Consider the following 17,578-nt stretch of genomic DNA (forward strand, 5'->3'; position numbering starts at 1 on the left):
GTCTATTGTTCAGTACGTCAGTATCCACACACGTGATATTACACCCACCCACATGCATACACACCACGCAGATACATACAAACTTCTGGGAAGTTCTCAGAGCCCAGCATTCCATAAAGCATTATCCTTCTGCTTCCTCTGCCTATCATTTTCTACCCAACCCCCCAACATGCACACTTACATATGCACACACCTGTGATGGGCAGGGTGGCGACAGAACGCAGAATGCTTTGCAGATGGGAATTTCCTGGGGTATGAGGTCAGAAACGTTAACCAGAACAAAGTTTCCAGAAGCATCCGAGGTGAGCATACTCCTTTAAGTTCCCTCTCCAATATCCACGTTGAAGTAGAAAGTCTGTGTTCCCGTTCCCCAGATGAGACCCTGGGAGCGGCCTCCGCAGACATCTGCACACACCCCTGCCGCACTGCCCTGAGGAAGGCAACCCAGCACCCTCCTCTCTGGTCATCAAATATATTTACTGAGAAGGGAGTTGCCAGGGACCATCTGGGGCTTGCAGGATGGCGATGCTTGGGGCAGGAAATACCTAACACCAACGCCCGTTGGGCATATACAAGACAGACTTCTTTTATGTGGAATACAATGCTGGAGAAGAAATCTCAATCAAGTTTTACAGACCAAGGAGACTCAAATAATCCTCCTTGCAAGTGACTTTCCCTGCTAGCAATGGCCACAGAGGTCACGCATCTTTTTCTGTTTTTCCCAGAAGCCCAATTAAAGCTGTGGGCCCGGCATTCCACCCAGCCTGCCCCAGCCTCCAGCAGGCTCCCTCCATCCGGGGCTGAGGCTCTGAGCAACAAGCCTGTTCCCATGCATGCGCTCAGTGCACGGACCCCGCAGGTGTCACCAAGGACCACGAAGGATGCTCTGGACACACCACGGAGTGTTTGCATGGATGACCTTGCCGTGTGAGTCTTGCTTTAGCGTTCTGTGTTCACCCGAATTCCTACCGCTGTTCTGAGAAACGGGCAAGTGACAGGCTATCTTGCTTAGTGAGTGATTTTTAAAATTTTAATGAGAAGAACCCACATGTGAGTCAGATGACGGAGGGAAGAAAGGCATAAAGGAACCTAATTGAGGGACTCGATGTGATCTCTCAAGCAAAGCTAAAATCTGCCCCAGGAAATTCCAGCCTGAATGAGAAACTGGAACCGAAAACCCAATCTGTCTTAGAATTGGCCAGTTGGAAAACATTCGTCACTTAGACAAGCAGTGAGAGAGATTGAACAAGAAACCTGCCAGAAAGCAGGAAAGACTGAATTTTGTTTTTCTTGTGGTTCTACGTGTTCCACGAGGCACTGTTTGCCTCACTCTCTAGCTACGTATTTCCTTCCTACACTTGGGGAAAGTAGAGTTCAAATAATCAATTACTTTCAAAAGCCTTAGGAAGCTTACAAAATAATAATAATGCTAAGAGTAATAAGTTGGAACCAAACAAATGGCTTAAACCTACAGTGTCTCTGATGGGGTCTCAAGCCTCTCTGAAAGGTCCTCTCTATCACCCCTGGGGTCAATCCCAAACGGACCTAAAAAGACCATTTAATTACAACACAAAAATAAAATGTAAAAAAACCCAGGGAGTTTAAAGTAAGAACACACCTCCTCGGTACTCCAAATATGATAGCCTTTGTTTTGCAGTACTTGGTAGTTCCTATAGACGTACTTTTCTATCTATTAATATTCATTGCTCCTCCATGCTGGATCCCTACACTCTTTAATCCGTTATTTGTATAGAGGAGGGGGTGGCATAGAGCTCGTTCCTTGCTATGTTTGGAGGTCAAATTTCCTAGTATGTTTTAGCTTTGTTGGGTTATTAAAATATTCTTCTTAATCCTCTTTTCAAAGCAAAACTTCTAAGAAATAATGGAGCTTACTGCTTTGATGACGATGGTGGTGGTGATGGTGGTGATGACAGTGACGATGACGATGATGACAGCTACCACGTCCTGGCTGTTACCCGGCCCAGGCATTGATATGCCCTAAAACAAGCCTATGAAAGTAGCCAATACTCACAGCAAAGATGAGAAAGCTGAGTCTTGGAGAAGTAAACATTTTTCCTAGATAGACTTGGATTTGAATCCAAATCTGGCTGGTCCCACCTCCTTGTGCTCTTAACTATTTATCTATACTAGCTTCTTCCTTTAAAAAGAGCTACAAACATGGGCTTCCCTGGTGGCGCAGTGGTTGAGAGTCCGCCTGCCGATGCGGGGGACGCGGGTTCGTGCCCCGGTCCGGGAGGATCCCACATGCCGCGGAGCGGCTGGGCCCGTGAGCCATGGCCGCTGAGCCTGCGCGTCCGGAGCCTGTGCTCCGCAACGGGAGAGGCCGCAACAGTGAGAAGCCCGTGTACCGCAAAAAAAATAAATAAATAAAAAGAGCTACAAATAGTAGAATGTTTGCAAGCTGACATCAGGAAAAAGGAGAGAAAGGAGAAATAATAACTAGATCATTTAAAAAGTGGCCATGTTAAAGTCTGCAATCTGTAATACCTTCATAGCTGAAAGATGAGGGCAGAGCTTGACACGTACAAACTTAGGGCTGGTGAGGCTTTTGTGACGGATCAAAATTCAATCAATCCAAAAGCATGCAAGGACCCACGGAGTCTCGGGGAGACATGATTTCCACATAGAAAACTGCACTGAATAATCATATTTAAACCAGTAAGTTTCCATGAAAGAGGTTTACCTTCATTAGCGGCAAAGGAAGAACCATTTGTCAACTAATTCTCATAGACTTTCTCTTGCAAAAACTTATTGGACCAGCTCACATCCATTAGGATGGCTGTTATAGAAACAAACAAACAAACAAAGCAAAAAACCAGAAAATAAACAGTGTTGTTGAGGAAGTGGAGAAATTAGCACCCTCGTGCACTGCTGGTGGGAATGTAAACTGGTGCAGCCACTGTGGAGACCAGAATGAGTGATTCTCAAAAAATTCAACATCGGATTACCATGTGACCCATCAATTCCACCACTGGGTGCATAGCCCAAACAACCGAAAGTACACACTTGTACACTAACAGATATTTGCACACCCCTGTTCATAAGAGCATTATTCACAAAAGCAGAAAGTGGAAACAACTCAAGTGTCCATCAATGGATGAACAAAAAAACCAACATGTGGCCTCTGCAAGCAATGGCATATTATTCAGCCATAAAAAGGAATGGAATTCTAACACAGGCTACAACATCGATGGACTTTAAGGACAATATGCTAAGAGAAATAAACCAGTCGCAAAAGGGCAAATACTGTACGATTGCACTCATACGAGGTACTTGGAGTATCAGATTCACAGAGACAGACAGCAGAATGGTGGTTGCCAAGGGCTGGTGGGAGGGAGGATGGGGACCTAACGGGTGCACAGTGTCAGTTCTGCAAGATGAGAAGGGTTCTGGAGATGCTGGTGGTGATGACCGCACAACAACATGAATGTCCTTCATGCCACCGAACCGTGCACTAAAAAATGGATGAAATGTATGTTATGTGTATTTTATCACAACTGAAAAATAAAACTGGGCGCTTCCAGTTGTAGGATAGCAGGAGCAGAGGTGGTAAAGGCTGCCGGCCACAGGGAGAGCGGGCGACGCCCATCACCCGCCCCTGCGCAGTGTGCTGACGACCAAGGAAACGCTTCGGGCACCCTGCGTGGGGACGCCCATGCACACCTGGGGGACCAAACCACACTAGGCAGTGGTCAAGGCCTCCTCCCGCATCACTTCCACCCCGGGCCACTCCTCAGTCCACCCTCAAATAAACCCAGCCTTGACGTGAACACACAAGTAGGGATTAGAAGGAAGTAGACCAATGATGCCTCAGAAGACAGTTGGACACTTGTGACTGTGGATCAGAGACTTACAATGAGTCATCTTGGATTTTATACAAAACGGGGGCAAGTTTCTTCTCAAAATCTCAAGTTTTCCACTCTGCAAAGTGGTGATAAGAATAGCGTCAACCTGGTAGAGTCCAGATGAGACTGAAAAGGAGAATGCAAGGCTGCTCAGTGCATGATGGAGATGAACGATCACTATGACTAATATTAATACCACTACTATTCATAACAAGAAGACCCACATCCAGACCTGGTTCATCACGGTGAACTGACAGAAGGGCTGCTCTCTCAGAGCTGAGGAGCTGTAGGTGGGAGGCTGCCCACAGGTGTCCGAATGCAGCCTCAGGCACACTGCTTCCCCTCTGCTGAGCGGCTGCCGCCACCCTTAGGAGAAGCTGGATCCAGACTCTGCATCCGCTGACGGGGCTCCCTGATACCGGCTGCCTGAGGCTGTTAAAGGGATGCGCCCCGCCAGTCAGGGAGAGGACTCCCCACTCTGTACCCCCAGGACAGGGCAGTCAAGAACCTACACTAAGATTAGAAATCTCCTTTGCTTATTCTCCCCTCTTCTGCATCAATTTCACTGCTACTACTGTCATCTAGATGACCTACCCCTGGATATCCCTGGTGGTCCAGTGGCTAAGACTAAGTGCTCCTGATGAAGGGGGCCCAGGTATGATCCCTGGTCAGGGAACTAGACCCCGCATGCATGCTGCAACTAAGAGTTCGTATGCTGCAACTAAAGATCTGTGTGCCGCAACAAAGACCCCAGTGCAGCCAAATAAATAAATATTTAGATGACCTACCCCTGATGTGCAGCTAACGAACCATGCTTATCACCCTGGAAGGAGAAGAAGGAAGCAGAATGTTCTCAACTTATGCTGGGGATGGAGAAACAAGAGGAAAGCCATTGGCACTTCTGTCCAGTCTTTTGCAGGAGAGAGGATGTGTGATGGCTGGATCAGTGCTGCCTCTGAGGAGGAATGTGGCCTGACTGGGTACGCCCCACACACCTCCAGCTGAGGAACAAGTCACTGGGCACAAACGTGCAATTCTGCTCGGTGAAAACAAGCTGTGACTGCCAAGTGACTCAGAAACATTCCTACTCTGACCTCTTATCTGGCTACTGGGGCCTAAGGACATACACGCAGAAAGTAAAGTTTTCTCCACAGAAATGTTTTGTATTGTTACTTACATTAGTGAAAAAGTAGAGATTCTCCAAATGTTCATCTACCAGGGAATGGTAAGGAAATCACGATACAGTCACAGGAATAGAATATTATATTGTAATAGGTACATACACGTTTATGGAGGGTTTTCGATAAAATGAAAAGCTGTAATATTCAGTTCAATACGTACAAAACAGCACATACGGTACAAACCTAATGTGTAATGAAAAGGATAATTAGAAGGGATGGATAATGATGAACCAATAACAAAAAATGGGTAAAAAGCTTAAAGAAACAGTTCCCAGAAAAATAAACTGCAAACAAAGCAGGAATATAGGAAAAGATGCATGACCTCATCTATATTAAAGAAACACAAATTACAACAAGGAAATATGAAGTTTGACCTATCAGACTGTATTAGAGAGTTAAGACTTAGGTCTTAGGGGTTTCCCTGGTGACGCAGTGGTTAAGAATCCGCAGGCCAATGCAGGGGACACGGGTTCGAGCCCTGGACCGGGAAGATCCCACATGCCATGGAGCAACTAAGCCCGTGCGCCACAACTACTGAGTCTGCTCTCTAGAGTCTGCGAGCTACAACTACTGAGCCCGCGAGCCACAACTACCGAAGCCCACGAGCCACAACTACTGAGTCTGCGCTCTAGAGTCCGTGAGCCACAACTACTGAAGCCCGTGAGCCACAACTACTGAAGCCTGTGAGCCACAACCACTGAAGCCCGTGAGCCACAACTACTGAAGCCCATGAGCCACAACTACTGAGCCTGCGCTCTAGAGCCCACGAGCCACAAGTACTGAAGCCCACGAGCCACAACTACTGAAGACTGCAGGCCACAACTATTGAAGCCCATATGCCACAACTACTGAGCTTGTGCTTTAGAGCCCACGAGCCACAACTACTGAAGCTGCGCGCCTAGAGCCCGTGCTCCGCAGCAAGAGAAGCCACCGCAATGAGAAGCCCGCGCACCGCAACGAAGAGTAGCCCCGCTCACCGCAACTAGAGAAAGCCCGTGCGCAGCAACGAAGACCCAACACAGCCAAAACTAAATAAATAAATTTTTTTAAAAAAAGAGGTCTTAGAGCAGCTCTCTGGCTGCTGTGTGACAGACGGGCTCTGGAAGAAGCAGAGCTGAAGCCCAAGGCTAGTTCGGCAGCTACAAGGTCATTCGTCCTGAGACAGTGTTCGACTTGGGTCAGAGTGACAGCGGGGAAGGAGTTGGGGCCTCTCAGCTCGCGCCGCGCTTCCAAGCCCAGGCACCGCAGTGAAGTCCCTGGCCCAATGGGACATGTCCAGCTGGGTGTCCCACACTTCAATCCCCACAGCAAAACCGACCCCAGCGGCCCCCAATCCCGGCGTCCACGGGGCCAGGCGCTCAGCTGCCCATCCAGACACCGGGCGTCGCCTTCGCTTTCCGCTCCCGCACACCTGAGATGGGCGGGGCTCCGTTCGGCCCACCCCCCTCCCGGGAACCCGGGCTCCAGCCTTGGTCCCTCCTCTAAACTGCTGTGCCCGGGGCAACGCAGGGCGTGCGGATTTCAGCACATCGCCTTCCTGCTTAGACGTTCACGGGCCCCATCGCTCCCAGGATGAGAAGCGAGCTGCCCGCCTTCGCGCCTCGGCTCCCACAGCCGCCTCCTGGGCAACGCGGGGCAGCCTCCGGGTGGGGGGCTCAGTTCTCTCCGGACTCAGCCTCTTCAGGTCTCAGGCTCCCAGGCCAAAGTGCTCTTTGGTTTGGGGACACGGGGGTGGGGAGGAGGCCGGGGTGCTGAGAAATCTAGCTCTGCTGGAAAAGCTTCAGGATGGTTCCTGCCCACGACACGGTGTTGCCTTTAAAGATGAGCTTGGTTGGAGCACAGACACGCCCCCGCCCCCTCCTTCCACCTTTCCCGGCCTCAGGTTTACGAAACACAGCGGACACTTCGGTCGGGGGTCGGTCAGAGGCCAGCGGGGAGGCCCAAGTGCACGTTACGGTAGATGCAAACAGCACCCTCGGGCTCCTCAAAGGTAAAGTATAACTCCCGAGAGGCCGTCTGCTGAGTATCATCAGTTTTCGCTTTTCTCCAGTACATACATCTCCTCGGTCACCTACCAAGCACTTCGCTGCCCCTCCCACGGAACCCAGGGCTTGCCAGTGCTTCCGCTTTTCCTTAACGTCCGCGTCTAGCGCTCAGGGCCCCACTCCCCGCCACCCGTCTCCTGCGCCCTTAGCGCCAAGTTCCCTCAGCCACAGGCGCCTCCCCACATCCGCCCCTGCCCGGCCTGGCAGGGCTGGCCCTGTCTCCGAGGCTCACCGCCCAGGAGGCCTGCCCTCCTGCCGCCCCCGCCACGCTTGGCTTCCACCCTGCGCCTCGGGCTCCGAAGGCAGCCGGGGCGCGGCCCGCTCCGCCCCGGCCATGTCCGCAGCGCGCTGCCCGCTGCCTCCCCGCTACTTCTCCTCCTGCACCAAGCCATAAGCTCCCTGAGGCAGGCATGCGCCTTGCTCATCCTGTCCCTGGCACACGCCTGGCTGTGCGCAGCACGCGTTGTGGTGAAAAGCGGGGGGGGGGTGGGGGTGGGGGTGGGGGGTGGGGGGGGGTGGTTCCGAGAGGGTGAGGGGAGCACGGAGAGTGCGAGCCAGGCGCTGAAGACAAAGAGCAACTGAATTGACTCTGTAGCCCCCACCCCGGTGCGTTCATGTCCACGTTTAAAAACGAGCAGCCGGTGGGGCTTCCCTGGTGGCGCAGTGGTTGAGAGTCCGCCTGCCGATGCAGGGGACGTGGGTTCGTACCCCGGTCCAGGAGGATCCCACATGCCGCGGAGCGGCTGGGCCCGTGAGCCGTGGCCGCTGAGCCTGCACGTCCAGAGCCTGTGCTCCGCAACGGGAGAGGCCACAACAGTGAGAGGCCCGCGTACCGCAAAAAAAAAAAAAAAAAAAAAAGAGCGTCTGGTAACGAGCCCTGCCTGCTCCTAAACTACTTTGGTTCTAGCCTTGCAGGCTTCCAAGATGAGTATTTGAAGAGGAAATTATTTTGTGACTTACAGTCATGCTGACCAGAAATCGCTGCGCCTGGATAAAATCATTCCCAGATAAGAGGCAGGGCTGGCACGTAGACCAGAAGTCCCACCACCTCCCCCTGGACATGAGCTGAAAGCTTCCTATTGGTGCTAGAAAGGTTTCCAGTCAAAATTAAAGCAAGAATAACTTCTTCTGCCTTTTCTGCTATGTTAAACAACCAGCCGTGGTTCCTCTGTTTAAATATGCCAGACACCCCAACTGCCTAACAGAAAAAAAAACTGTTCCTGTTTTACGCTATTTTATTTTATTTCAAAATTAATTAATTAATTTTTGGCTGCGTTGTGTCTTCATTGCTGCGCGCGGGCTTTCTCTAGTTGTGGCGAGCGGGGGCTAATCTTCCTTGCAGTGCCCAGGCTTCTCATCGTGGTGGCTTCTCTTGTTGTGGAGCACGGGCTCTAGGCTCGCGGGCTTCAGTAGTTGTAGCTCAAGGGCTCTAGAGCACAGGTTCAGTAGTTGTGGCGCACGGGCTTAGTTGCTCCACGGCATGTAGGATCTTCCTGGACCAGGGCTTGAACCCGTGTCCCCTGCATTGGCAAGCGGATTCTTAACCATTGCGCCACCAGGGAAGCCCTTTACGCTATTTTAAAATGACAGCTTCCTATTCTTCCAATTTTTCAGAAGGAAGCTGCGTACGATCAGTTTTGCAATGCTGACTAACTCTACTTTCATTTGTCCATCTTGTAAGTTTTCATGGCTGAAGTTTAAGTCTTAGACATAAAATTCATTATTCAGAAAAGATAATAGAGGATTTACATGCCTGTCGCCCGGGTACTACATTCATAGGATGCATTCATATTCCTTTATTTAGAGCAATGTCAAAATCTTATATCAGCATCCTCTGAACATACTCAGAAGCATTCATTTTAACTTTTAGGGGATAATTGACACATATTCTAAGTAGGAGGAGATTTTCTTAGTCGTAGAACATCAGAGCCGAGGCAACAGGAAAGCTGACTGGTGACCCCCTATCACAGAGGAGGACCCCAGGGCCAAAGGGATGATGCTCCCCAGGCTGGAGCAGGTTTTCCAACTCTCAGCTCAATGCTTTCTCCACCATTAACATCATCAATAGCTCCATTCACAAAATGACACTGATACTTCTCATATTGTGTAGAAAGAGAGAACCACCATGTCTATAAGACAGTTTACATTGGGAATGGCTTCCAAGCAGTGGTTGCTCAATGATACGCAGCGAGGGACCAACCGTGTCCTGATGGCCGTGTGACCCCTCAGCAGGGCGGACCCGGCTCAGGCGATTTTGTGGAATTAACTGTCTCTGCAGTGCTGGCCGCTTCCCCTGGAGGAGGGTCTTGTGGTTGAAAGAAGAGCTGAGAACGTGGGCCTCCCTAGAGTCACGTATGAGAATTCCCGTGTAAAGAGGGGAGATCAGATATGAGGTGGAGAGGGGACCCAGCCTCCCGGGTGAGACGCAAACCAAGTCTGTCACTTGAGTTTCCACATGCCACTGAACCTGACCCAGCACTTCGATGTGATCCTTCCTCCAGCTTAGCTGGATTAAATGTGATGACACTATTAATTAGGGGTTAATACCAGTAAAGGTTTTGAAAATAAGGTAGTTGCTTCATTATGACATTATTTGTGGGTGGGGGGAGGTATGGAGGGGAGCCTTCAGCTGGCCAATGAGATCCTAACTTATCTTTTAGATTCTTTACAGACAGAATGAGGAGACCCACTCATTGGCAAGTACTCCAGAAACTTCCCCAGGACAGCCCCCTCCAGACACTTCAGACCCCAGTTACCGCCAACAGACTGGTGGGTTCCAACTTAGAGTTATTACAAGGGATCCCCAGGCTATATGCTGTTTTCTTGGTCAGTAGATACCGTAATGAGGGCGGACCCAGAAGCTCTGATGTCAAAGGCCTTTGTACTAAACTGGCCGAGAATCACAGGATGGTAGACTGAGGTATCCTACCCGCCTTGCTTTCCCAATTTCCAACTTAAATGTGGCTTAAACTTTAACACTAAGGGGCAAACTGTATCTTGAGCGTGACCACTTTGTGACAGAAAAATCTACATCTTGGTAATAGAGATTTTTGGGGGGACAAAAGTGCTAAAGACGTTATTAATTCTGATAATCAAACTCCGTAAAAGGGGGAAATGTGCATCAGCATAGCGTCAGGTGCAAAATCGTCACAGGGGCAGCTCTGCCCACAGAGTGGCAGCGGGGTGCAGAGGAAGCAGCTATCTACAGTCAGAGGAACCACGACGGAGCCCAGCAATTCTACCCACTTTTCTGTAACCTTGGGCAAGTCCAAGGTGAAATGTATTAAAATGTATCCTCATCTGTAAAATGTATTCAATAACAACATAAATGCTTTCAAGGTTGCTGGGCTCCAATTTAATGACGGAAGCAGAAGTGTTTTATCATCTAGAAAGAGTTCAAGAAATGTTACCTGCTGCCACGATTATAACAACTCTGATTCTCCCGTTTTTATTACGGTTTTACTCACACCTAACTGTCCATTTCGTTTTTGGTACTTTTTATACGTCAGGGATGTTGCCTCCAGAGACCAAGAAATGCTTTGATTCCCTGGCCTGAATTACAACATGATTTATCTGACTTCCACATTGCAACTGTGAATTTCCCACTTTTCTTCCTCTCGGTTTGACAAGTCTACGATTCCATTTCTGCCTCTGCTGAAGGGAATTCCCACAGATTTCACCCCCTCCTCTTTCCAGGTTCATTTTTCTTCTCTCACATGAGGCAAGGGCTGGAAGGGAATTAGGCAAAGTCTCTCTGCTCTGAAGTTATCAAACTTTCTTTGCAAAGGGGCCATTTTCCTACTTGAGCGCAAAAAGGCCAAGATGGCTTCATTTAATACAGGAAGGAAGGCGCTGGATAGGGCTGCTTTAGTTGGGATTTCTTAATCTCCATTAAGTGGAGAGGAAGGCGGGTGTGGCCTGAGACATGGCTTGGGGGGTGCAGATTATACTGGGGCTCCGAAGAGCCTTTCAGAACTCATCCTGAGACAGGAAGTGATGAAATCAGATGTCACGTGAACGATCACGTGCCCTCACCTCCTTCCTGTCTCGATGGGCCCTCAGGGAGAACAGGGAGCGGAAAGGAGCATGGGGAAGTAGGTGGTGGCCAGAGGGAAGAAGAGGCCGGAGGAGAGTCCGGGAAAAGTCCCAGTGCTGCCCCTCCCATACCCCTCCCCGCTCCCATCTCCCCCATTTCCTTATTCTTCTGGAGCTGGGAGTCAGTCACTGGTTTCTTTCTACTCAGTCTCCCGTTGCGAAAACCTGCTGCATTGAACCACAGTTTCTTGTGAACACTCAGTTTCCCGAATCTCTGATGCTACTGGCAATGCAAATGGAAAAAGGAAAGTGTAAACGTATTTTACAGGCTGCTAATTGTTAGCGTTCAAACACCACGTGGACTCACCAATTCTTCTGCTTTACCCTACTTCCACTCTAAATAGTCAAGTGGAGAAAAGGGGTAGGAAAGGCTGGATTATTAGGTATGTGGGTGTCCTGTGTCACCTTCTTATTTATTTATTTTTTGCCACACCACACACGTGGAATCTTAGTTCCGCCACCAGGGATCGAACCCACGCTCCCTGCATTGGAAGCACGGAGACTGAACCACTGGACCGCCAGGGAAGTCCCTGTCCTGTATCACCTTGGGCCAGCTTTATTCGTATTTACTATTCTTGAGTTATTCACTATGGGAAAGCTACAATGTTAATTACCGGCACAGGATGGAGAGGAAAAGGAGAAAAAATTCAGAGATGGTTTTCTTTGTATAGAGATCATTTCAGAAAGGCACATGAAGACGGAGGAGTGTTGGTTACTGCCAGTCATAAAGGGAACAGGCGGTATCCCAGTGGGATGGGGCAGCGGGCATGGTGAACGGGGGAGCAGATGTGCGTGGTATATGATCTCAGACTGAGACCCGGCGCCCAGGTCCCGTCCTCGTTGCCAAGGTGCAAGGCCCGTCCAGTATTATAATAAGAAAAGCCACAAGCAGATGAAACATGATAATTAAGGGGCAGCAGGTCTCGCGTGCTCCCCCTTGAGGGAAGGGCTGGGGAAGAGTCTGGGCAAGGTTTGCACCGTGAACAAAGACAGACTCGAAAGGACACGGATTCTGTTGTAAAGACCATGAGTTTCGTGCTGACCCCACCTGCCAGGGCCTTTCTGAGTGCAGCTGCCTCTCCACGGACACTCAACACTCCTGCACTTAAAACTAGATGTTGTACCCGGCAGTCACCCGGCCCTTCCTGGAACCTACAACCTGAAAGTCACTGTCAGTGCCAGGCTCTGTGATAACTGACTTTGCGAGTTACAAAGGTTTAAAAAGCAACTTTCCCCCCAACCTCGTTTCTGTTAGAAAAAGTTAACCTTTGTAGTAACAGAAGTAATTTAAAAGTTAAAGACTAGAGACGGAGGCCTTGACTTGAACCTAAAACCTCCAAAGATGTCAAGGTTTTATGAGATAAGCTGTACCAAATCAAATACAAAATGCCCACATGACAAGATGAAGTCCTACTCAGGCGTAGCACATGCCCCAACATGCTAATTTCCACCCTACAGAACGGTAGGCACAGATCGGACCCTTAGGACTGGGGCGGGGATGACCACTCAGGCCTCCAGGCCACGGGCCCCACTCCTGCACACCCCTGTCAGCCCCTTTCCCTTTCTGGGGAGCCTTTACCACACCCTCTCAACGCCCGCATCCAACAGGGCGAGCGGAGGGCCTCGTTCATCGGTGCCAAGAGTGACCCAAGCTTTGACTTTAACCCTCAGCACATCCCCTTGAAGCAGCAATGACCGTGGCCCTCGGACGAGCGAATACACTGACACAAGGAGGCAAAGGCCTTCCTGACAGTAGCTACCAAGTGGCCGGGCCTCGGCACCAGCTCCAGTCCAGGACGCTGGGCTCCGGCTCTGCCCCAGACCCTCTGCTGCACAGTATGTGTTCTGGGTCTTCCTCAAAGTGCTTTACCCGTGGACTAACTCATCCCTTCAGCCTCATCTCCCCAAGAAGGCCTTGTCAATTTCCCAAGTTTTAAAAGAGGGTCTGGGGAAGAAATGGGCACAAGAAATGTAGACCATAATGACCCCCCTTTCCCAGAACTTCTAGAAACTTCTCATGCTCCTTTGGGCTTTATGGTACGTGGTCTTCCCAGCATGAACCACCCATGACCAATATCAAGAGACAAGCAAATCGCTGAACATGACTGACGGACACAAGGAAACCCTGCAAAGTCAGTAGCTGGCAACATGCAAATGTGCATTTCCTTGTGACGCCAGGCACAGGGCTGGGTTTCTGGGTAACTTCCCTCTCCTCTTAAATACACTTCAGAAAACATCATGTGATTCTAAACTAAACAAATCTGCAACTTTTAGGCTAGTACTAGAAATGCTATAAATGAGTATTTCTCAGAATCCTAAAGACACACCCAACAAGAAGGAGTGAAAGGGGGTAGAGAGGGAAGGAAGACAGTTCCTCTGTTGTCGGGAACACTGAGGACTTAAAAGCGTCAGTACTTTAGATCAGTAACTTAAACACCGCAGATGCAGCACTTGGAAGGTGCTGTGCTTCCACCCTGTGGAGTTCTTCTCCAAAATGCCCGCAAAGTGATCAGCTCAGCCGTGCTGTTCCTATCTCTCGTGCAGAGATGAATACAAGTATAAAGAGGTGGACCTGGGTCGGAGACAAGGGCATCCAAGTCAACACTCGACACGTGCGCACACACATTCCAAGGGCAACACCCATCGCCGCCTCCAAAGACACATCCTTTGGGAGATCTTTTTGTTATCACCGCTACTGGGAAACACGACGCAAAGGCCTTCTCCCTGGAAGTCCAATTCCATCCCGAGTCTGAAATAGGGAGGTTTTGCAAACTTACGGCATGCCGGTTTTTTCATACTTCACCTGAGCAGAGAAGTCGATCAGCTTTGGAAGCAGTACTTTGCCCCCTTCGTCGCTCTTCAGGAAATCCAGCAAACTGCCTGTTGACAGAGGAAGGTCGTTAGTGTAGTTCAAACACACAAGAAAAAAATCCAGACAGAATTCAAAAGATCATTCCTACTGGCAGGGCAGGGTGGGGCGAGGGGACCACGCAAAACGACTGCTTTGTAAATCTGTGTGGTCACAGGTGCCTTTTCCTGACGTGGGTCAAACCCAGTCCCCTTTAACCTGTCTCCTTTGACCTGATGTGAAAGGTACCTGAGCTCCAGGTAAGAAAAGGTGACGGTGGACGCTGCTTTCTTGCTACTGAGCACTTCGTACCTGCCACCACGCTACACATCCTGCAGCACCTGATCCCCAGAGCTTCTCTGGGACAGAAACCAGCCAGTCCTCCCAGGCGGCCTGCCTGTGTCCACAGCAGCCACTCAGCTGGGCTACTGCCCTCCGTGTCCAGCACGGATCTCAGCCATGCCCCAGGTGCCCAATGAGTATTTGATGAACCAACTGCGCTTTGGAGGAAAGTGAGACCTTACTTAAAGGGGCGTGTGCCCACAGGCAGAGTCTCCTGCTTCCTGGGGCTTTATCTCTAAAACACGGCCTCCTTCTTCTTCTGGAACTTATAGTGCCAACCTGAGGGTAGGCTTGGGCAAGTTCTGTACCTCATCTGAGTCCCTGTCAAGAGGGTAGGTCCCAGGAGCTCTATCAGAGTCCGCGGGAGGACAGGTTTAAAGCACGTGCCAGGGAGCTGGCAGGTAGCAAGCGCTCAATTAATCCACAACGAACACTGCTCTATTTAAAATGGATAACCTACTGTCCAAGGTTACAGTGGATACAAGGACCTACTGTATAGCCCAGGGAACTTTGCTCCATATTATGTAACTACCTAAATGGGAAAAGAATTTGAAAAAGAATAGATACGTGTATATGTATGATATAGCTGAATCACTTTGCTGTACACCTGAAGCTAACACAACACTGTTAATCAACTATCCTCCAATATAAAATTAAAAGTTAAAAAAAAAAAATCCACAACTCAGAACAGTGGTACTTAGCCCTCAGACTGCTGGGAAGATTGAGTGAGATCCCCCAGGGAAGACACCGAGAGCAGTCTGACATATAGTAATTGCTCAATACAAGGTAGGCACTGTTAGCCGGAGAAACTCATGTTTACATTTATGATTAAGAAATATTATTAATTATTTAATCCAACAAGTATTTACTGAACTCCTGCTTAAATGTCTGATCCTGAGCCTGGCTTCTGGGTTGTCGCAACCTAAGCCACAGGCAATTGGGCTTTTTTAAAAACAATGTTCTTTATTGGAAGGACTCTGAGGGACTAATATTCTGAAATATTAACATATATTGAATAAGAAAATGTAATAATCATCTATCTAACCTATTCAGCTATGACATACGCTGTAATCTCCATTCTGCAGGAGAACATTGCTAATTCTGGATTATGGCCCATGTGTCTCTTCTTCCTTCATTCCTGCTGAAGATTCTTTAGAAATCACTTAGCAGTTTATTAGTATTTCTACTGAACTGGAGGAAGAAGGATGGTGTCACCCTCATCTGAAGGTGACAACAATGGGAGAAAAGATGGTAGCTTGAAACCTCTTCCTCGGGGATTCTGTGATGACACAGGAGTTTGACCCTGACAAGCTTTAAAAATATTCACATTTTGAAGTGACATCCTGAACATTTAGATGACGCTAAAGAGGAAATGGAACTGGTTTTGACATTTTGAGAACTCACATTTTGAACCTATAACAATAATACTCTTACTTGACATCCATATTTACTTATCCTGGGGGCTGACTAGGCATGGGGTACGACTCTTGGAGCTAATACGTATGTGGAGACAAGTGCAGAGAAACTAGGAAGACGACAGATCCACTTTGTAACAGATGACTTCCAGTGCGGTGGTTTACGAGAAGGCTTCATTTTCCTATACGTGCTGATGCTTTGGGAGTGAGCCTGCCGTGTTACAATTGGAAGTATCTGCGTCTTCTCGTAACGTTTAGGTGTTTTCCTTTTTGAGGGTCTGGCCTTCACAAGCAGGGGTGCCGGTGGGTGGCGCTCACCCTTGGCCATGTACTCGGTGATGATGTAGATGGGCTCCTCCTTGGTGACCACGGCGTACAGCCGCACCAGCTTGTCATGCTGCAGGGTCTTCATGAGGTTGGCCTCTTCCAGGAATGCTTGCACAGACATTGTGCCTGGCTTCAGGGTTTTTACAGCCACTTTGGTACTGTTGTTATAGCAACCTAGGGAGAGAAGAGAAGGGAGGCCGTGGTTTATCAAAAACTTCATGCAGACTTAGAAGGATATTTAGTTATAGACAGAAGAAACTTCTATGAACTCTACAGTGTTAACATTATCTAAAACCTGTATATGTAACATTAGGGGCAGCTGGGTAAAGGGTAGATGGGAATTCTCTGTACTATCTTTACCAAAAAATCCCTAGGATGATTCTGAAATCAAAAGGTTTTTTATAAAACAATGGTAAAATAAAACTCCATATATGCACTGCACCATTTTCTCTAATTAATAAAATGTTCTTTATCCAAAAAACCACACACACCAAAGCTCTATATACTCCTACGTACACACAAACCCTGACAGTGGTCTGGAAGAAAATACACCAAAATACACCGAGGACTGGCTTAATTATGGGTGATTTAAATTTTGTTCACCATACCTTTAACTCTTTACCAAATTTACTGCAATGAATATGTATTATTTTTATAATCAGAAAAGAAAAAGCTTTGCACTTGAAAAAAAAGTACTAACTTTAAAGTACAAACAATACACTAGAGTCAAATAAACATTTCCCAAAGTTTTCAAAGAGAACTGGATTCTGCGTGAACGAAGGGCTCTGGGCTGAACTGTGTGGGGACCACGGCCCGCCCCACCCGCTGTGCCAGGAGATGCAGCGCGAGTGTGACAGTCCATCAGGGAAGATGCCTGTCTGAGTCGATTAACTGCAGCATTCCCCACACTTCTGACCCCGGAACACTTCTTCGTGTACCTTTTCACACCCCACAGAACGTACTTCGGGAAATACTGCCTCTACTTAACCTACTGCCCCCAAGGTACCACTTTTCTGGGACCTGCCTCAATGATGTGCTTACGTTCAAGCTTGATTTTCTCCTGGGAAAGCTTTTTCTCAGTGGTTGGGAAAGCTTTTTCTCAGTTTGGAAAGCAGAAGTAGAGATAATCACATGCCCCTTTCCTTTCCTTTCTGTTTCCATAGTTCTCTTAGAAGTACAAAAAAGGGTGAGCAAGGAGGAAGTGGCGGCTGGTCACCACCACGAGTCATCCTGCAGTTCACCTCTACCTGGTGGCTTACAGCCTGATAGCACCTGCCCCAAGAAAGACACAAGTCTAAGGAACGGTGATGTGAAAATGTCCAATCCCTTTTCAGGTCACACGATTATTAGCAAATACACAGCTTACGCTCAGTGAAGATCAACAATGCTGGTTGGTCTTTGGGTGGCAGAATTTGGGGCGGCTTTGACTTTCTTTTGTTCTCTTTTATTTTGATTAAAT

At 48.7% G+C, this 17,578-nt stretch overlaps 1 protein-coding gene across 8 annotated transcripts in view; it reads right to left on the minus strand.

The window, feature by feature from the left end:
• The window catches only part of LYN (LYN proto-oncogene, Src family tyrosine kinase), a 111,752-nt gene that overhangs the window by 18,964 nt on the left and 75,210 nt on the right, over positions 1-17,578 (minus strand). For all 8 annotated transcript variants that reach the window (XM_067712304.1, XM_067712303.1, XM_067712308.1 and 5 more), the window contains exons 9-10: positions 16,111-16,293; positions 13,991-14,067 (exon numbers count right to left, since the gene is read on the minus strand). In XM_067712304.1, the coding sequence (XP_067568405.1) occupies positions 13,991-14,067; positions 16,111-16,293 (260 nt within the window). The remainder of the gene's footprint in view (positions 1-13,990; positions 14,068-16,110; positions 16,294-17,578) is intronic.

The sequence above is a fragment of the Pseudorca crassidens genome, chromosome 17 (assembly GCF_039906515.1).
Source record: "Pseudorca crassidens isolate mPseCra1 chromosome 17, mPseCra1.hap1, whole genome shotgun sequence".
Classification (NCBI taxonomy): Eukaryota; Metazoa; Chordata; class Mammalia; order Artiodactyla; family Delphinidae; genus Pseudorca; species Pseudorca crassidens.